This window comes from Tinamus guttatus, unplaced genomic scaffold (genome assembly GCF_059628265.1).
Source record: "Tinamus guttatus ecotype Peru unplaced genomic scaffold, ASM5962826v1 Tinamus_guttatus_pri_ptg000155l, whole genome shotgun sequence".
In the NCBI taxonomy this organism is placed as follows: Eukaryota; Metazoa; Chordata; class Aves; order Tinamiformes; family Tinamidae; genus Tinamus; species Tinamus guttatus.
The window spans coordinates 4,847,370-4,867,422 of record NW_028288689.1 but is presented as its reverse complement, the minus strand read 5'-3'; the positions used below and the strand labels follow the sequence as shown (position 1 = coordinate 4,867,422).

The following is a 20,053-nucleotide window of genomic DNA, read 5'->3' as shown; positions in this document are numbered from 1 at the left end:
AGACCAGAAAGATCAGGCTGCAAATGTGACAGTGATGACAAGAATGCTGTGACTCCTTGTCCACAGGCAACCACCACTGAACACCTAGAGACATTCTGGTCTTGAGGACTACTCTGTATTCACAGCATAGCAGAGTAGCACTGACATAGGAGAGCATGATCTGCAAAGCTACCTGCCAAAAGGTCAAGACTTAGAGCTCTAACAGTAGTTTTTCTATTACTATTAAGCATATCAAGTATCACATTCTGGCCCAGCTTCACAGATTACTCTTCCACAGGAATTCAGTTTATTAGGCTTTGGAGAAGGAGAACAGGAACCAGAGGGAGATGCTCCACTTCAAAAGAGCACCAAAGGAACATCATTCTAACACAGAACATTGCAAATTAGAAGAAAATGAACACAAGTTGAGAAGCACATAGACCAGCAAAATTAAGCAGTCAGTTCATACCTGAACCAAAATAGGGGAATGACAACCATACATTCTGAAAACATAAGTGATGTATTTATATTATAGGTCAGGAAGAATTCAGGTATATTCAGAACAGCAGGTCCCAGACTAGCCAAGTCCCCCGGACTTGCCATCCTAAGCAGCAAGCACAGAGGTAAAGCTGTAGCAGGTGTCCAGGAAGAGTGGCACCGTTCTGAGCAAAGGCTGGGTCCTAACAGCAAAGGCCAGTCTGAAAAGCACTGTGACTTTAATCACTTTTAACAACTAGAGCAGCCTCACACTGCTCAGCACAGGCCCTGTGCTCTGTTCAAGGAGCACGGCCAGATCATGGGACAAAGCAATGACACAGGATGCAGAAACACACGCACATATGTAGCCTCAGGCCAAGCACCTCGAGGTGAGGCATCAGGCACGATGCTCTGTGGCGCAAGCAGGACAGAGAGGCTGCAGACCTGCCCCGAGGTAAAGGCCGGCACCAAGACAAGCCGAGGCTGCAGCCACAGCTCTTCATGAAATACTCCAGCACATTACGCCACCGGCAATGAGGAAGCCACTCTCACCTAACTGTCCAGCTCTCAGCAGCTTAAGCCGACAGCTACCTCATTCCTGGGTTCCTGCTTCGCTGTTCCCATCCACGTACTCACGTGTCTCCTCCTCACGCGCTCAAGTGAGCTCCTTGGCCAGCGGAGCATTGGATATGCAGCCTCCCAAAGACCACAGGAGCTTCTCTGGAGGCCTGGATCAGAATGAGCAACTGCCACAGCAGCAGCCCAGAGAGGCCACCAAGCCCTGAGACACTTCACAGGACACAGGCCATGCAATTTGCACACTGCGGCAAAGGTGATTGAATTAAACACATTCAATCATCATCTCCCCTCATCCTCTTGGAAGCAATTTGGATAAGCAGCTCACAACAGCATCCTCAATTAACCTTTCAGACATTCAGACTGTGAAAAGTCTGAGCACCCCACACTGTAGCACCCAGGTTATTTGGGCACTGCTGCTCTGGCTGTGCCAGGAAGGAAAAAACAGCAGCCAGCCCTTGCTTGGCCTCCCTTGCTCTGTGCACAAGGCTAGCACTGTGTATTTCTGTGTCTCAAGTCATTGCAGGGGCATTTAAGCAACAGGTTTCACTTAAAATTTTAATCCAAAACAGTTATCTAACAACCATACATCTCTACTCCGCAAAGAACAAATATGAACGATTGCCTCTTGCAGATTGATACCATTTATTGCTTACTTGAAATCAATAAAGCTTTTCTCCAGAGTGAATTCTTCTAAAACGGTGATTAGATATTTCTGAGAACTAAACAGTCTCACTGAACAATACCATTAGTCCTGAACCATCAGCTTGACACGTCAGCCGGAGAGCACTTTATCAGAACTAATTAATCCCCACAGCACCTCTCTAAGATTGGCAGAGCAATTTATCTATTTCTAAAATGTGCTGGATATTTATGTTACTGTGGAGTAGAAGCCATAAGCACTAGGATAAACAGACAACGTCAAAGCAAGCAACTGAACGCATCCACAAGCGAGGAAAAACCTGGAGGACACAGCCAGCTGTAGCACTTGGCTTCTTTACATCCTCCTGCTACACATTAAACCTCCTGTGAATAACCCAAGAGCATTCCAGATGTCACTTGACTGGATGAGTGGCAGTGAAAAGCAATTATTATTCTATTGGGAACAGTTTTGCCTGTTGTTTGCTCAGCCAATTATCTACGCATGTAACTTTAAAAAAAAAAAAAAAAAAAAAAAGAGGGGATAGGGGATGAAGAAGCAGGGGATGAAGAGCTCTTCTTTGAGAAGTTAAAGCTAAATCTTCATTACCACAAGCAGGCTGACCTTGCCAGAGCAGTAAGGTGAATTTTCTAAACACTATAATTTATAAGGGTTTCTTCAAAAAGGATTTGGATAATTATTTAGCCAGAATTTCCCAACATACATTAAAAGCCTGCCAAGCTGAACACATATTTGCATTTTTTCTCCATGCTCCATAAGTAAATAAGAATCCTTTCAGTTACTCTCAAGTCAATGCCCACCTTCTCTCTCGGTATACACACACTTAAGTGCCCCGCAGCCTCAGCAGTGATGCTCTATAGGTATCATTCCCATTCTTTCCAGCTATGCTTCCTAGTGCAAAGAAAGCTCACACAATACAGCAAGAGAAGAACTGTCTGGGAAAGCTGCTGCAGTCCCCAAAGGGATCATCGGCTCTAACAAAGGGCTTGGCTTGTGAGTCTTAGAGAAGAAACACAAGGTTGGTTTTCATAATTAAAGAGATCTGAATGATTTCAGCTCCAATTCTCGTTCCAAATACAGGTCCAGCCAGCATCAATTCACCCTGTAAAAATCCACAAAAAAGTAGGAAAAATGCTTGTACTGCTTAGCCCACTATTCCAGAGAACAGGTTATCAGGCCAAACCCAAACTGCAGTTAGAAAGCTGCAGCTTAAGGAGGAAAAAGCAAGAAAAAATAACTAACCAACCAACAAATTCCTATCCTTATCCAAAATAGGGAGAGGGAAAGGATCCACTAAACACGCCAAGCTAAGGAAGTATGGAAGTGTACATCCAGTTGCTTCATGCTAAGGAACCTAAGAACATCACACCCTTTGGAACATGTACCCCAAATTTCCATGTTTGTGCAAAACATATCTCATTTGGACCACTTTTCTATTGATGCAATTCTTGTTTCACAGCTATTTTTAAGCACAGATACCAGCTGGCGCTAACATATTTCTGAGACACCACTCATTTATTTGGTAATCAGGAAGGCAGCTTATAATGCAGATATATTCCCTGTGTTAAGAAAGCAGCCGTGACACATAGTATGTTATACCAAATGGTACCTACTGGTGCATGACTCTGAAATGCCATGTTTGCTTCTAAAAGCAAGAATGACAAACTTCTTTTCCTATTCAATTAGGTTTGGTGTCCCATTAGACTGCATGCAAGTCCTGAAATAGCTAACGAGGGCTTTAAAACAGAGCCAGTTATTCAAGCTTCTTTTTATAAGGAAAAAAAGCACACAAAAAATAGCAGTCAAGTGTTTTTGTTAAGCATACTAGGTCACTAGAGCTGACTTACAGCTTCCTAACCCCAAATTACTCTTCACAGTATACTTTTACTCTTTTCTCCTACATTCTAATATGGGTATAGTAATGGTTAAGATGCAAAAATTAACCTTTACCCTCTGAAGGCTGCCCAAAATACTCCAAATTCCACCTGCTTCTCAGGACTGCCTTGCAATCTGCTTCACAGTGCATGCAGTGAAAACACTCCAACCCGCAACTGCTTCAACCACGGCTTGCGGAGTGCGAGTTCCACTCCGGTCCACGTGGCAGAGCAGGGACATGTCGCTAGGACATGTCACCCGGCACGGCGGCAGCACAACTGCTACAGGGGGTTACGCAGGGCTGCAAAACCACCCGCTCCACCACCCAATTTCACAGGGTCCAGCACCAGCCCAGGGGCAATCCCACCCTCATCCTTCATCTGAAATGCCCCTTGAGGAGAACAGGTTTCCTCCTTCTTGCTAATTTAGTACTTGGAGAAGCATCCAGACCTCTGAAATTCACTTGTGAGGAAAGGTTTCTTGTAGCATATCATTTCCTTGCACTCATTCTGTCAAGCACACAAGCATCTTTCACTGCTAACTCATAAAACTTAAGAAACAAGCTCTTCTAACACACTTTTCATGACAACATGAAAAGCTGTCAGCAAGCATATAATATTTAAAGCAAGCATGCAAGTATAAGCTACCCTGAACTAAATGAGATCAACCAGAAACGACCTGTTCCAGCAGTGCCCTGCTACCTACCCTTGCTCCAACACAGGCCCCCTTCTAGCAGATGCATCCATCCCAGACCCGTCTCCAACAGCACTTTAGTAATTAAACCCCTGTTAATGCAGTGTCTGCCCCAGCATTGTCACAAAGACAAGGGTACAAACCTATGCCTTGAAGCCACACTGTATCCCAGCTCATGCTTACTTCCACTAAATTAAAGGAAATTGAAAGATTTAGGGAAGCTTTCATACCTGTGCCTCCCACCTCCATGTACCAGGTGCCGCTCATGGAGCAGACAGCACCAGGTGCCATCACTGCAGTACTCCCAGCAACCCCATGCAAGAAGTTTGTGTTTTTTTTTTTTTAAAAAAAAAAAAAAACTTTCTTCCACTCTCTTGAAACTTGTAGTTTTACAGCCACATCTCCTAATGTAGAAGAGATGTGGAAAGAAGCCACATCCATTGCTTTCTCTCAGATAGGAGATATGCATGAGTAAAGCAATGTAGCAATTACACAAACCAACCTCCCGCTTGCAGCAGTCTTGGACACATCTGCAAAAGGCTAAGCCTAGAAAAAAATTGAAAATATACTACAGAAGTCCAGTGACTAGTGCATAAATGTGGACAGCATTCCATTGAGCATGATTGGAGCTGCTCAGAAAACCCTTATCAACTGTTTTTCATGCACAGTGGTAATTAAAGAGCCTATTTTCCGCAATATGGCAAAGCAGGACTTGAACTGCTACAAGCAGGAGGGTCTCCCAGGTGCTGGGAAAACATCATTTGAGTGGTTCTCAGGTGGGGCAGGCACTTTCCTCCAAACTAGGCAAATTTTTAGAGAATTGTGGAGAAAGGAATAGGACACAACGTTAATTCAACTTCTGTTCTTGGTAGCGCCCATAGAAGATGAGTCAGGTGCAAGCCTTGTCAGGCCACGTGTATTTCTAAGTGTACAACGAATACGTCATGCAATACAACTTATCAGCATATGCCTGAACATGCTTGACAGGGACAAGCACTCCATGTTTTTGTGATACTCAGTGCACATACATAAACAAGGCATCCACTTAGTTGCCCATATCATCTTTAAATTACTAACCAAGGTCAGATCAAAACTTTTACAAGCCTTTATTAGCCCTAAAAGATATCTTGCTCAACTTTAACCAAATAAAGACATTATGAGAACATGCCTAACTAATGCTTTTATTCACTTTTATCAAGTTCTTGAGCAAAAACAAACTCAAAATAAACGCTATGAGCATCTCTGCAGCCACATGACTCAAAGGGAAACCTTTAAAGGAGCCCCAGGCTCCCTCGGGCTATTCCAGTTGCACACAGGACCCGCACGGGCTCTTCCTAGAACACTCCGTGAAGCCTCCTAAAACCAGACAGCAGAGAGGTCCCTTCGCACCCACGGCACCGCGCCCGACACCCACGCGGGCCGGGACGCTGGGAACAGCCCCAGGAATCGCCGCCCGACAACAGCGGGGTCTCCGTGCGGCGCGGAGGTAGCAGTGGGAGGGGGTTCGGGGCCGCACCGAGGCCGGAGCTCGCGGGCGCAGCGCCGCTCGCGAGGAGCCGAACCGGGGCGCTTGGCCGAGGGAGGCGCGGGCGGCGGCAGGACCGGCCTGGCCCCCCGCGGGGCCGCCCCGGCGCCGCGGCGCTCGCCAAGGTCGCCGAGCCGCAGAGCGCGGCGCCGCCCGCGCGTCACCTCGCGGCTCGTCCCCCGCAAACCGCCTCGTCCCCCCGCTCCTTCCGCACGGAACCGCTGGCACCCCCGTCCCGGCCCCGCGCGCGCTCACCTGTCGCGAGGGTCGACCCAGCTGGTGGTGCGGCTGCCGTGGTCGATGTAATAGACCTTGCCGTCGTAGTCCCGCGCCGCCTCCCAGCCCGCCGGCAGCGGCAGCTCCTTCCGCGGCATCGTGCCCGGCGCCCCATGCAGCGCCGCGCTCCGCTCCGCGCCGGGCGGCGGGGCCGCCCCGGGGCAGGGCCGCGCTGCCGCCTCCTCGCGGCGCGGCCGCCGGGCAGCCTCACGTGCCGCCGCCGCGGGCGGAGCGGGGCGGGACGCAGCGCGGGGCGGGGCGGCCCCTCACGCCTCCATTTCCTGCGCGGCGGCCCCGGTTCCGCCCCGGCGGGAAGGCGGCGGCGGCGGCGGCGGGGGGGGGGGGGGGGGGGGGGGTGCGGACCCCGGTTCTTAAAGGCGCCGCCCGCCCAGGTGCTGCTGTAATGGACGTAATAGCGCCGCCCCCCGCACACACCGTGACCCCGCCCAGGTGCTGCTGTAATGCACGTAATAGCGCCGCCCCCAAGGCGGCACCGCCCCTCGCCGCGCGGGGGGGGGGGTGGGCACTGCACCTGCCGCGGGGGCGGGGCGGCTCGGGGGGCGTCAACGGTCACCAACGGCCACCATCGGCCACCAACGGCCACCATCGGCCACCAACGGCCGCTGACGGCTACCAACGGCTGCTAAGGGTCCCTAACAGCCACCAACGGGTGCGGGGCCGTAGCCACTGCCACCAAAACACGTGTTTCGGGGAGGGTGGAGAGGGTCACCATGTTTGTCCCTGCAGCCGTGAGGCGGCTCACTGGCTGCCAGCTGCAGCCTGGCTGGGGCAGAGCCGCCCCGTCAGCCGCGTCCTGACCCGGACCACGCTGCTGGGCACAGCATGTCTGGCCTGCCAGGGCAGGCGTGGAAACGTGGCACAAGCACCTCATAAGAACGGCTGTAAGCACACGCGCACAATCCAGCAACTGCGTCCCCAGTGCTGGGTTTAAAGAGCATGTCCAAGCTGCTAACTTTTGTATGGCAACACACACAGATATCCACAGATTGCATACTATAACCCTTGTCACAGCGATGAGGCAATCCTACGGAAAACCGAGAAAGAGGAATACAGATGAAGAGCTAAACAACTAAACTTCTTCATAAAGCCCCCAGCTTGTGAAACTCTCTGAGAAAGTAAAGCCTATTGCAGCCGTTTGAACACACATTATGTACATCAATAACTCTGCTTAGCAGAAAGAAAAGGACTTCGAGGTCTTGTTTGGGTCCTTTTTTGTTGTTGTTGTTTCATTTTGTTTTTATCATCTACTATGTCTATCAGCTTTGGCTCCTTTTCGCCTCAGGAAGAGCCAGGTACTGGGTCCCAGTTGCGCAAGAGCAGAGAGAGGGAAACCCCACTCATGGAGACCATAACCACAGGGAACAGAGATGTTATGCCAAAAACTGGTGAATAGTCAACACAGCTGAAACTACTCATATGTTTATGATGTTAATGACTTTTTGGCTTTCATTGAGGGTAAATTTTCAGGAGTGAAAGCTCTTTGCTACTGGACCTGTATGATGATCTCATGATCATCACCACAAGGCAGGATTATAAAAAGAAATTACGGGTAAACAAGAAAGTCTGAAGTATAAGTCATAAGCCAACAGGTGACTAAGGGTGTCTGTGCTGCACCAGGCGCTGTGACCCAGTTGCAGTCAGTACCTGGGTGGGCTCAGCTCACATGGCTACCAGGAGGGTAGGAAGAGTGGGTGCCTCACTGGTCTTTTGTCCCAGAATTTAGATAATCCTAAAGACCGGAGCAGGTTGCCCATGAGAAGATATCAGAGTAATGGTCCACACAGTGCTCGTAATCAGGCCATGAACTAATAGGATTAAAGTGCATAAGAAGTTCAACTTTCTTAAGATACAACATGTGTCCCGGGGAGCACCAGTGACAGAGACAAGGAGCCTCCTGTCCTCCAAGGGACCAGAGGCTGAGGAGCACCTTTACTTTAGTGGCCCTTTGAGCTGATTGCAGCTTTCCAATGGCATGAGGAAAAAGCAAGACCTTTGCTGCTCCCTCCCTGCATTGAAAGGGCAGAACAGAGTGGGGACTTTGCACTGGGGTGGAAGAGGAACGTGGAGAATTGGAAACAGGAAGCTTCACAGGGAAATATTGAACCCCAAGGGGCTGTAGAGGAAAAATAAACACAAGAAAGATGCTAAGAAATGATCCTCCTTTGTGCTCACAGTGCTATATAAAGCTTGTGACTGCCGTTAGAAATGAAGCTTGCTTCTGGGATCAGCGTACGCCTGCACCCAGCATCTGGGGCAAATTTCTAGGGACACAAGGGCTGGTCTCTTCAGCTCATCATTTTCCGTTCATTCCTTTTAATGTTATGGATAATGGTGCTTCTCTCTTTGTAAAACACTTAGCAAGACACTTAGGAAACTCAAAAGGGGGAACTGTTACAACAGAAAAAAAAAACCAGCAAGAAGTAATGTTTTAAAACTTTGCAAAAGAAAACTAGAAAGAAAAAAAAAAAGCTGAAAAGAAATTAACGTGTATTTTTGTGTTCTTGTATTGCAGACTTCCATTAAAGCCCAGAGGTATGTCCAGAAGGCATGTTTATTTTGCAGTTCTTTTTTTCTTTCCAGCATTTCAGAAAGGATATGGATAAAAGAAAGGATATTTGAATAAGCAGGTATCATTGTTTATGAAGTAACCATGTGATTTTTAAGACTTATTTCTCTCTCTCTCTTTTTTAATAAATAACTGGCTAAATATTTGCAGCTTTCTCTGACTCCCTTTGAAAGATGTTATTTTTCCATACATTGTTTTTTTTCCAATGTGAAAAAAAAAATCTCCCCTGAAACCGCATGAAATGATGAATGCAATCAGGAATGTGTGTGTGGTCACTTACTGCCTTTTACCATTAGACTCATAACACAAGAATTCAGTGTTATCAGAGTCTGTTTGAGCTGTAAAGCAATAAACAAACAGGTGATTGTTTTCCCAGGAGCAAATAAAGGGCAGGTAGGAGCCCCAGCTCTGCTCTTGCCTCAGTGAAACTGAAGAACAGAGCCAAGAACAAACTCTGCAGGAGCGTTTCTGCCTGGGCTCGGGCTCTCCGTAGGGCTGCGCCTGCTGCGCACAGCCAGCCGCCTGGCTTGGCGGTGGCTGCGACCAGCCCTCTCACCAGGTGTTCCCCAACAGCAGCCCTTTCTGGTGGCAGTGTGCCTCTCAAAACAGCTTAAAAATTCCTAACACATCCAGAAGTCTGCATTTTTATACTTAACACTTAAAGCTTTGTTCTTAATTGAGTACAATCAAGAACATGAGCATTAAAAGTTGCTAGAAGATTATATCAGTCTCCTAATTCCAAAAAGGTTTATTCAAGTGCCCAAGCAGAAACAGGAAGAAAAATGGGTTTAATTGCCAGAGTACAATCCCTTTCTTCAACTCTCAGGGATTCATCTCCTTGATGCAAACATTACCTGGAGGGGTGTTTTATTCTCCTAGAAAGTCTTCCGCTTCTCCCTCCTTCCAAAATTTATCCTCTCTCCCCTTTTTATTTTCTCCCATTCCCAAGCTGCATTAAAAAAAAAAGAAAAAAAAAGGCACAAGTCAGGTTTTCAAAAGCAGAATGTTTTATTTTGCAAGTACCCGAAAGCCTTCACGCTTCCAAAGGCAATTTCCAAGCTGTGAAGAAGAGCAGAGGTGCCCGCCAGGCAGGCAGGGAAGAGCACGCAGGGCTGGCTCACTTTCCACTTGCGGCGTGAAAGGAACTTTCTGTAAACACTAGCAAAGTCGCTCCATTGTTTTCTTTTAAACTACTCCTTAAAACACCTCTTTGCTGGAGGCCTTCAAAAAGAAAAACGTTGACACCGGCAGTGTCGGCCCATTGCTTTGGCCAGTATTGTTTGAGTATTGCCCTGCACTCCCCATCTGTCTGTAGGCACCTATTGTTTGAGACAAAGCATCTGTCGTCTTGTTCTGTACTTGCCAACATGCAGCACAATGGGCTCCTCACACAGGGTGTAGTGTATCCTAGATGAGATATAAGTAATAAGGAAAGGTCTCGTGTTTGTCCTGCAAGGTGGCTGTTCAACGGGACCAGTGCAGCGGCCTACGTTTTGCTTCCCTGGGGTGCCAGAAAAGGTCCTGGGCTAGCATGGAAAAGAGAAAGCACAATGCACAGTGATAATAAAATAAATAAAATGTTAAAAGTGCAGTTAGAAAGCAAGCGGGGAAAGATATAAGGCCTGTATAAATTGATGAACCTGAATAAAGTTGAATTCAGTCTTCTTTTAAGAGAGGCTCAAAGTAGCTATTTGTGATTTGCTTCTAATGCTGAATTTTAGCTTACCTTGGCATGCTGCTCATCATCAAAGGCACTACTAGCCACAGTGCATTGGTTAATGCTATCCTACACATGAAAAACTTGAGTAGAACCCTCCACTCTCATTACTATTAAGTAATAAATTATTAATTTAGCTGAACTCAGAGGATAAAAAAAGAAAAAGTCAAGATATGTCACACAGCAGCTAAGACAAAACTGAAAAGTAAAGGCAAGAGATCCATGTGTGAGCTACAGGTGTAAGAACCCTCAACCACTAAACCTTGTGAAGAGCGCGCTGACAACACCAAGTCCGTAGGACTCGGACCTTCCCCAGCCTCTGCGCCTTGAGCTACTCACACAACAGGACAGGGCACAGAAACTCGCAGGCTAGCAAAGCCAGGCGGTGTTTGGACTACAGCTGCATTTGAACAGCTCCTTCCCAGGTCGGAAATAATATCTTGCCCCTCTTTTGTTCAAGTACTTCGGCATATCACATGAAAAATTTCAGCCGGGACTAGGCACACATACCTATGGTATTTCTGTGGGAAAGTCCCCTAGAAAGAGGGTCATCCAGGAGCTTTCATCATCTGAGAAGGATTGATGCTAATAAAGAAAAAAAAAAAAGAAAAAACTAAGGTCACAAATACCAAGTAAATTTATGTCTGGGCTAAGTTGCACAGAGTTATTTATGAAGCAGGGCAAGATAACAAGGTCTGGAGTCCTGAGGCACTGCTGAATCAGGGCTCTCCCAAATCACCAGTAAATATTTACATGGAAACAAGCACCCAGGCCTGTCCCCCACACCAGGATGACCCCCCTCTCTTGTGATGATTTGCTCCCAAAGGCAGTTCCAAAACCACCCTCCTGGTGAGCACCGGGAATGCGATCCTTGGGAGCACACCTGCAGCCAGGCCATTCCTGGCAATTCCCGGGCGGTTGGGGCTGGCATGTGCATGTCACTCGGCTGTTTGCTGTGTGTCACCTTTGCCATCGCTGGCACTTTGTACACCTGCGCTGAAGATTGTTATCTTTTGGCAAACAAGTCTGTGGAGAGGGAATAAATTCCTAGCTCTGACCTCCAGGCGCTGTGATATCACCAGTCTATCCATCCAAAAACAAATCAGGAATTTTTGAAGACAACCTGCTGTTTTAGTAGACCTTTGTCTGTCCACAGGAGGTGCTGAACTGCCATCTTTCTTCCAGATGGCTGGAAAGATCTGGCCTCGTGTGTTCCCTTTATGCAGGGATGCCTCTTAAATGCAGGATAAGATGCTGAACATGAGCTTTAGGCTTTGTAATGCCAGGGGTTATCTAAACTAAATGGAATAGGGACTTTTACTTAAACTAGAGCTTCTCTCTTACCACATCAAGTCTCGGGTTGTGGCGTGAGACATCTGCAGAGCTCCCACAGCACTGGCTGTCCTGCCGAACACCAGCCGCCCCCAGATGCTGTCCCCACCCCCTGGATCCCTCCGGCTACGCTCCAAACCTGTGTTATTTAAAGGAGATACTTAGCAACCTCAGCGGCCAGAGCTGTCCTCAAGAGTCAACAGTTATTATGCTGATGACTCTAGTGGTAATTGGTCCAAACAGTCAGTTACCCACTGTTAAAAAAGAAAACTAGGCTAAAAAAAATCCATACAAGACTTTAAAACTTCCCATCAACCTGTCATGGGGAACATATACGGCAGAAGAGGCAATTGATTTGGCATCAACTGCAATTGCTATCAGCTTCTTATTTGCTCAGAAGTGAGAAGACTTCTCCCATAAGCAAGTTTATCCTTGTTGTTTGTCAGCTTGCCAACTATATAGCTGCCAGAATAACGCATATTTCTGGCCTGAAAAAATGTTAATTTTCACATTAATGACAAAAGGGCTTATGTGCCCCGTTCCCCCCTCCCCAAAACCACAGAGGTCAACTACAAATTCGTATAGGTTTCACTCAGTAGGAAGACACAGCTAGTGTAACTCAGAAGACAGTGGGGAATGTGCAGGAGTGCAGTGCAGATGAGCGCAGCTCCCAAAAGGTCTCGGGTCCTCCTGAGACTTTAGTCAAAAGAGAAGGATCCTCAGCTTCCTCACTGACAACGGGCTTCAGCTTTGTGCAAGAGGGCAAGAGCCATGGCTTGCTTGGGTTTGTGAAAAGAAACACATCCATATATATTGATCCAGATGTTAGCTCTTGAGCTGCAAAAACACATCAAGTCTCACTCTCAAGCCATGTTAAAACATGCTACCCAAACACCTCCAGAGTTGGGTCATGCACATGTTGTTGAACTTCTGAGATGGCTACATGTGCTTCATCTAGATGAAAAGGGAATAAAAGGTATCCCCGTGCATTATATTTCTAGCCTCATGGATGTGATATTTTCTGTTCCTGCTGATTTGATACCACTGGAGTAACAAACAGCTGCGCTCTAATAACTGTGAGTCCGATATCTTTCTTCTGTCTCCCACCACCAGTTAACAAACAGCTTCTCCGGTGGGAGATCCGTCAGCAGAAATGCATCGTGAAAGGACGCGGGATCCCTCGCTGCCGGCTCTGCTCCGCGCAGGGCCAGCGCACGCCCCCGTGCTCGTGGCACCCCGGGGTGCTAAAAGTGCAGCCTCTGCATCCAGCAAGACCATTGCTGGATGCAAGTTGGCATCACTGAGCCACAGGATCGAAGGCACTTGCTCCGGAGCCCTGTCAGAGCGCACCCGTCTTCCATGAATGTGTGCGCAGCTGCAGGGAAGTGCAACTGCCACAGATATTTAATAAACCACCTGTCTATGTTTTTACATAAAGAGGCAGCTGACTTGCTTGAGATCACTGTATTTGCTATAAACAAATACTTTATCTACTACACTTAGCTATTTGGAGGGGGGAGAAGGGGGATTCAAAGATAAAAGAGCCAAACCCTTCCTGATAGCAATGTGACAAGGCAATGGCTTCGGGGGATCTTTCCTCAGGAGGGGACGTGGCAGGGTCAGGTCATCCAGGGACAGGATGGCATAAGAGGGTGGCCACAGCCCCAGCAGCTGACCCTGTGCACAGCAGAGGTGCAAGAGACCTCGGCAGCCCCCTACAATCCATCATTTTTCCTGCTACAAAAAACAGGAGCAGAGCCTGAGAGTACCACTGCCCTCAGGGACGACTGGTCCCAATGGCAAAGATGAAGTCAGTTGTACCGGCTAAGGGCAGAGTGCTGTGACAGACCAGTGTTTAAGAGACAAGTTCTGCAAGTCTTTCCCTTCCCACCTACTTCATATCCATTTGCTCACAAGCAGTCTGTTTTATTCCAGCTTTAATTGGAATCGGATGTTCAGGTGCTGATGATTTGAAGCTGTTACCTGCACCACAACATAAGCACAGCTGACACTCCAGCGGGCAGGACGTGGAAGGTGCTGGACAGCAGCGGAGCGGCGGGGTTATTGCTGGATAAACTCATCTTGGTGGCCCTCCGGAGTGAGGAAGCAGACAGAGAGCAGCCACTGCTGTCTGCGATGCAATGGCCCAACAACTTGCTGTAGCAAAATCCTAAAACAAACACAAAACACCTCTTTTACTACGCAAATTAGAGACAATAAAGAAACAAATGCCCTTTTAGAGCAGCTTAGTTTCACTTGGAAAACACTTAACAAGTCACTGGGACTCTAAGGAACACTTACTACATGCTTTAGCAATCAAAAGCTGCTTTATAGCCTCTACTCTTCCCCCCATCTGAACTGTAATGCAGCACTAAGCGCTATCAGCAGCCTTGCTATCAATCCACCTGCAATCTCAAGAGGGCCTTAGTACCAAACAAGAGACTAGTTCTTAATCAAAAAAAGGTTTGTGACCACATGAACATCAGCATTTACTTTCTACAAGTGAAGCTAGGGGAAGCAGAGACAGTGCATTAAACACTTTTGGCAATCAAATTTGCAAAGCAACATTCATATAAACCAGTATGCACCGAAGAATTAGTGAGACTTAACCCATATCATATGTTAACCTGGAAAAAAAACAGCCCAGATGGTCTGACAGCAATATTTGGGAGTCCCCAGAACACCAGTGCTAACCATCCTCGGGAGCACTCTAAGCCAAGCACGAAGTCACGCAGACACCTGAGGAATATGACAGCAAAGTGAATTGAAACAAGCATGTAGAGCAGGCTGGGACCCGCAGGTAATTAACTTCCTCGCAAGCGTGCAAAACACGCGGGAGCTGCCCGGGCTCCTGCACGGCCCGTCAGAAGATGTCACAACAATTATGATTCGCATGGCAGGTCTGTTTAATAAGGCACTTCCGGATCATTTGCATCATTTATTACTTTTCATCTAACTGGCAAACCCCCGGAGAGAGCAGCCCTTTCCCGTGCGGCGAGTCCCCATGGCATGGCAATGGCAGCGTGAATCGGTAGGTGGCACAGTTGCCAAAAGAAGCAGGTTTTAACCCTGGCATAGGCCAAAAAAAAAAAAAAAATCTAGTGACTCACTACTCTGTTACTCACTTATCTCAGATTACCTTGTTTCACAAGTAACTCGTCCTTGTTTAGGTCACAGATGGAGAAGGAAGAAAAAAAAAGAAGGAATGAAGTGACACGGTGATGAGGAGAGCCGCGGTGTGCACAGCAGCCCTTGGCAGGGGCTTTCACCTCTCCTCCTCCTGCAAGAGCATCAGAGGGAAACACGGGCCCTGACCCAGCCTAGTAACGACCTGCAGCTGAGGCCTCGTCCTTCCCTGAGCGCTAAGGGACATAGAAGGTATCACAGTATATAGCACAGTATATACCTGCCTCCTGCGGGTAGTAACGACTTGTGCTCCATTGCTGATGTGGAGTCTGTTAATGCGCACCTTACCCTTGCAGCACTTAAGATGCTGCCGCTGAGGCTTGTAGCTGCCTGACACCCTTGGGGCAGGCCCTTCTTGTTGCAGGAGCTGCATGGGGACACTCCGCTGCCCCTCCTGCTCATCAGACCCAAGACCCTCATAAGATGCATCAGACACGGCCGCACAGCCCCTCTGCCACCCCCAGGGACCCAGCAGGGCTTGTGCCAGCGGCCAGGAAAGCAGCCCTGCTGCCCCTGCCCCGGCTGGCACAAGGGGGTCAGCGTGAAGGGTGTTGCAGCAGTTCTGCCCCCACATGGTGCCTGCTTCTCCCCTCAGACGTCTCCTCTCCCTCGTTTTGTGCCGCTCCATCCCGTGTCTCCCGCCCCAGGCGATGCTGCGCAGCCGAGTGCGGCAGTCAAGGAGCGCTGGGAATACCCGGGCTCTGCAGGCTTGCTCAGCACTTCCAAACTCTCCACCGCTTCAGTGCAGAGCAACTTCTTAGCATAAGGAGCTTGCAAGTGTGGAAGAGCAGAGGCAAGTCCTTGCACAGTGCCACATATATCAGATTTACAGAGAAACAGCTAACTAGCTCTTGACAGATTTGCTTTTTAATGATGACTTACAGATCCTATAGAAAAGCAGCACCAGGAATGAGATTCCAGAGCTCTGTGACTCTTAGTTTGCTGGTTCCTAGTGCATCCCCAAAGCAAAGAGAATTTGCAGAACAAAGCCCTGAACTACCTCACCTGCTAGGTCTGTCCCCAGGCTTCGCACCTCCTTGGGGCAGGTATCAGAGAGCCTCGTCAGCCAAGGCCTCTCTCCCCAGGCTCATGTTATTTCCTTGAATCTGTGATTCACAGTTTCATTACAAACAAAATTAATTTAATGTGTTTAACTTCTTTCCCACACTTAGCATGACCCAAACCTTCTTTGGAAATGATACTAATAACAGGAGCCATTTTTATATTCTAGAAACCCCACGGGGAAAGCTCATCTCAACAGGACATCGGAAAGGGCAGGATTGCTTTGCCCACAGGATTGAAGGCTGAGTTTCCTCCATGTTTTTCCCTTAACATGGCAACAGCTCTGACCCAGGAACTGCTGTGAGACTGCCTTGAAGACAGATTTTAATTGCTTATTAGCAGTAAATACTGGCAGCTGGCAAGTGCTTGTTGAAAGTATTCTGAAAGCAGCCAGGCTGTGTATCCAGGGCCGTTTGCAGTGCAAGTGCTCAAAGAATAGGACCTTAGTTATACACAAACCTTGGTCTAGCTGTATAAATCCTTTCCAATCAATGGAACTGTTTGACATATAAATGACATGATACTCGTGCCCAACACCCCTTTCAGGACTAACCCTGATGGAGCATGTAATAAAACCAGGTGATGCATGCAGGAAGGTCCACAGAGGTTCTCCAAGCGGCTTCATGGGGCTGCTGAACCCTCTCCTTCCAAAAATCCCTGAGCAGGAGCTTGGCCTGCTCCTTACGGACCTGCAGGGAGGGACAGGCTGCCACAGGGCCCAGCCTGAGGTGATACACAGAGGGGCTCACAGCTGACACCACGAGGCCCTGCAGCCCCTGGGCCAGCTCCCCCTGGCACCGCTCTCCTCTTAATAGTGAGCCAGTCCTCCTGCAGGTGGTTAAAAAAAAAAATCTCCTTATTAACAACCTGCCTTCCCACCTGGGCAAAACCCAAGGAATTAAGACAGGAATATGTTCAAAAAGATCAATACAGCCTCCAGATGGTATATTATGTTGTAGGGTGAATTTTTTGACACATTAAAAAAATAAATAAAAAAATGACCATTGAGTCATACTGACCATTATAACCACGTCATTACATTACTGCTTTATGACATTAATGTCTGTTAATATTTTCCTTCAGTTTGCTTGATTTCTTAAGTTAATAAAAGCTGTATATGAGTCTATTTACAGCAAAGGCAAGGGCTGTTTTTACGAGACAAGGCAATAGTAAAGCCAGTGCAATTACTGGCAGATTTTTTTTTCATGTTACATGCAATTACGAAACTAGACTAAAACCTGCCAGTAGCTGTTATCTAAAGATGTAAAACTTCCATAAATACTGTTTCTCCAATAGCAGTGCTGCAGACTGCATAACCGTACGCGATCTGCCCCCTTCTGTACTCAGCATGGCTTAGCTGCCACTGCCTTTGTAAAGCCGATTTGTTGAGGATTTATAAGTTGGTGGCGTTCGCTTGTATCTCGCTGGAAGCTGGTGCACGCCGCTCTCCCCTGGTGCTTCTGTGGCTTTCCACTTTTTATTAGTTATTTGGGTTTGTTTTCTTCCAGCCTCAGAAGCTTCACAGATGAAGCCTGACTTAAAACCCAGAACAGGCAAAACCTAAGCGGCAGCTAAACTGTAACACAGCCAGCGCAAAGGGCCGGAGGCCGGGGCAGCGCTAACGCGTGACAGTCCGTGCGCGCCTTGTGGTAGGGCCTGGCTCTGCCCCGGAGCAGACGCTGGAGCCGCTGCCCTGCGCCCAGGGCACCAACGTGAGCGCCGGAGCCTGGACAAGGCCGGGTGGCACTGAGCACCGCGGGGCCTGAACAGCGGCCTATGGCCAGCAGGAGCCGTTGGGGTGGCCACAGAGCCCCCCTGGGAGCTGTTGGGTGGCAGCGGGACCCACTCCCCAGCTTTTCTTGTGGGGGCTGCAGGGCTCTGACCTCATCAGCGAGTGCTTCCCAGCTCAGCCCCCAGGCCCCCAGCAGCTGCTGCCGTCTCCCCCGCAGCCGCTGTGAGGTCCCGCAGGGCTCTGGTGGGAAGGGGCCCACTAGCCCCTGCCCAGAGGGGCGTGAGGCCAGGTCTGCCGGGGCGGCAGACACGGAGCGGTGCGAGGCGCTGCCCCGCGCTCCCTGGCATGGCCCTGGTGCCTGCGCTGCGCCCAGTGCCTGCGTGCGGCAGCCAGGAACCTACAGCCGCCCCTCCGCGCGCCCCCAGAGCCCGCCCGCTGCCTCCCTCCACCAGGACACAGCTCGGGGTGGTCTCATAGGAGCTGAGCACTAAGTGTGCTGTAAAACATGGTGCCAAGCGTGGTGTGAATGTGTCTGAGCTGCTGGTTCCACACTGATGAATCATCCTAGTTGCTCAGTACCCGGGAGCAGCTTATCCCACCTGGTGGTGCTCATCCCTGCCCACGCTTCCCGGACGTGGCTCCCCATCCACCCAGCACCGCTGTGCTGGCCAAAGCAGCACCACATCTGTCAATCCCAACCAAGGGACTAAGGAAAGGATTTTCCCAGCACAGGGCAGAGGCCCCTTCAAAGCAGGGCACTGGCTACAGCACTGGCCATGCCACCGCTCTCAGTCATGCTCAAGTGTTGATTAAAACTGTATTTATTAGACAAATGCTGCTTATGCATTGCAAAGAAGAGAGACAGAGAAGTGCTAGTTTATTATGGCCTTAAACAAGCAAGTCCTTGTGTATGTGTTTTAAAGAGCTTCCCACCGACCTCCTCTTCCTGCAGCAGCCACCTGGTAGAGCCAAACCGGGATCATTTTCCATGGGCTGAGGGTGGCAGGGGAGCTGCGCTCTCCCCGGATACCTTGGTGCTCTGCAGTGCATCAATCGCTGCTGCTCGGCAGCTGCACGTGGTGGCCGGTGACACTGTCCTCGTCTCCCCGCTGGCCCCGTGGTCTGTGCAGTGCGGTGCAGCTGAGGTGAGGGGAGCAGGACTGCAGACCTGGTGGGTTTCACATCCCTGCTTGCAGTAACTAAGGTTTGAACAAAGCAAAGCTTGTGTGTATGAAGCCTGCACGAGGTGGGGTGAAGCTGAAGGGCTTGCAAAGACACTTTCCTTGCTGACAGAAATGTTTGGGGGTTTCCCACCACTGGAGGTGACAGGAGTAGGGGCTTTGCCTCTTCCTTGCCTCGTCTTTGCTAAAGTCAAGTTGCTGCCTACACTCCACATCGGGCAGGTGAAACCCCATAGCTGCTCCCACAAAGCTGCCTCTGGACGTCTACACTCAACTCCTTGTAAAAAAAAAGCTGTATAAAATCTTGTCTTCAGGATTAAAATGTGTGATTTGTAAGAACACGAGGCCTTGTCTTTAATATTTGTGTTCCTGAGATCAGGTGTTGTCCACTGGCCCATGGCATGGCTGGACACAAGTGGCAGCCCTCCAGGGTTTAATGCAGACAAACTCCTGGCCCTCAGCAGGGAGCTTGGGGCAGGCTTCCAAACCCATCCCACTCCCCCAGGGTTAACAATAAATCTTTGTCATCACTGCAAACACAGTAATTCCAGAGGAGGCCCGAAAGCTGCCTCTCCTCCTTGCTTGGAGGCCAGAGAAGGGACCTGTGTCTCTGTTGTGTCAAGGACAGACCTTGGCCCTTCCTCGTCTCTTCTTGTGGCACCACCCCGGGGCATTAGAAGCAGCTGGACATGTGGAGAAGGGCAGGCGGGGGACGTGCGTGTCCAGCCACGGCCGTGGGGAACAGGGCAGGCCGCGGGTCGGCGCTGATGGCAGCGGGTGGCTGCAGCCCCCATCAGAGCCTGGAATTCACATGAGGGGGTGACTGAGGAGTGAGGTGGCGGCAGGGCTGACTGCCTGCTGTTACTAGAAGGACACGAATAACTTAGTGTTACCGTTACGGATCGAAACATGATGGCATTTCCATGGGCCCTGTGCTAAATCACACATACGCTTTGGAAACTACACACAGAACGGGATAAATGGTGTCTGCTCAGTATTTGTTTAGCTCACATGACTTGTGTACCACTTGCAGAAGTTGTATTTAAAACACGGGATCAGGTACATATTAGTTGTATATACACCTCCGTTAATCTGTGTGTTAGTTGCAAAGAAGCTGGTGAAAGAGGCTAGTCCCGAGGCCATCTTCTGTGAATCAGTTCTCCTCCCATAGGAATTAACTTGAAAAATGGTGCT

The 20,053-nt window shown here is 49.1% G+C and overlaps 1 protein-coding gene across 2 annotated transcripts in view; it reads right to left on the bottom strand.

Moving 5' to 3' along the window:
* Positions 1 to 6,212, bottom strand: part of WWC1 (WW and C2 domain containing 1) — a 66,137-nt gene extending 59,925 nt beyond the window's left edge. For both annotated transcript variants that reach the window (XM_088522617.1, XM_088522618.1), the window contains exon 1: positions 6,042 to 6,212. In XM_088522617.1, the coding sequence (XP_088378743.1) occupies positions 6,042 to 6,160 (119 nt within the window). In that variant the 5' untranslated portion in view covers positions 6,161 to 6,212. The remainder of the gene's footprint in view (positions 1 to 6,041) is intronic.
* Positions 6,213 to 20,053: the final 13,841 nt, after the last annotated feature.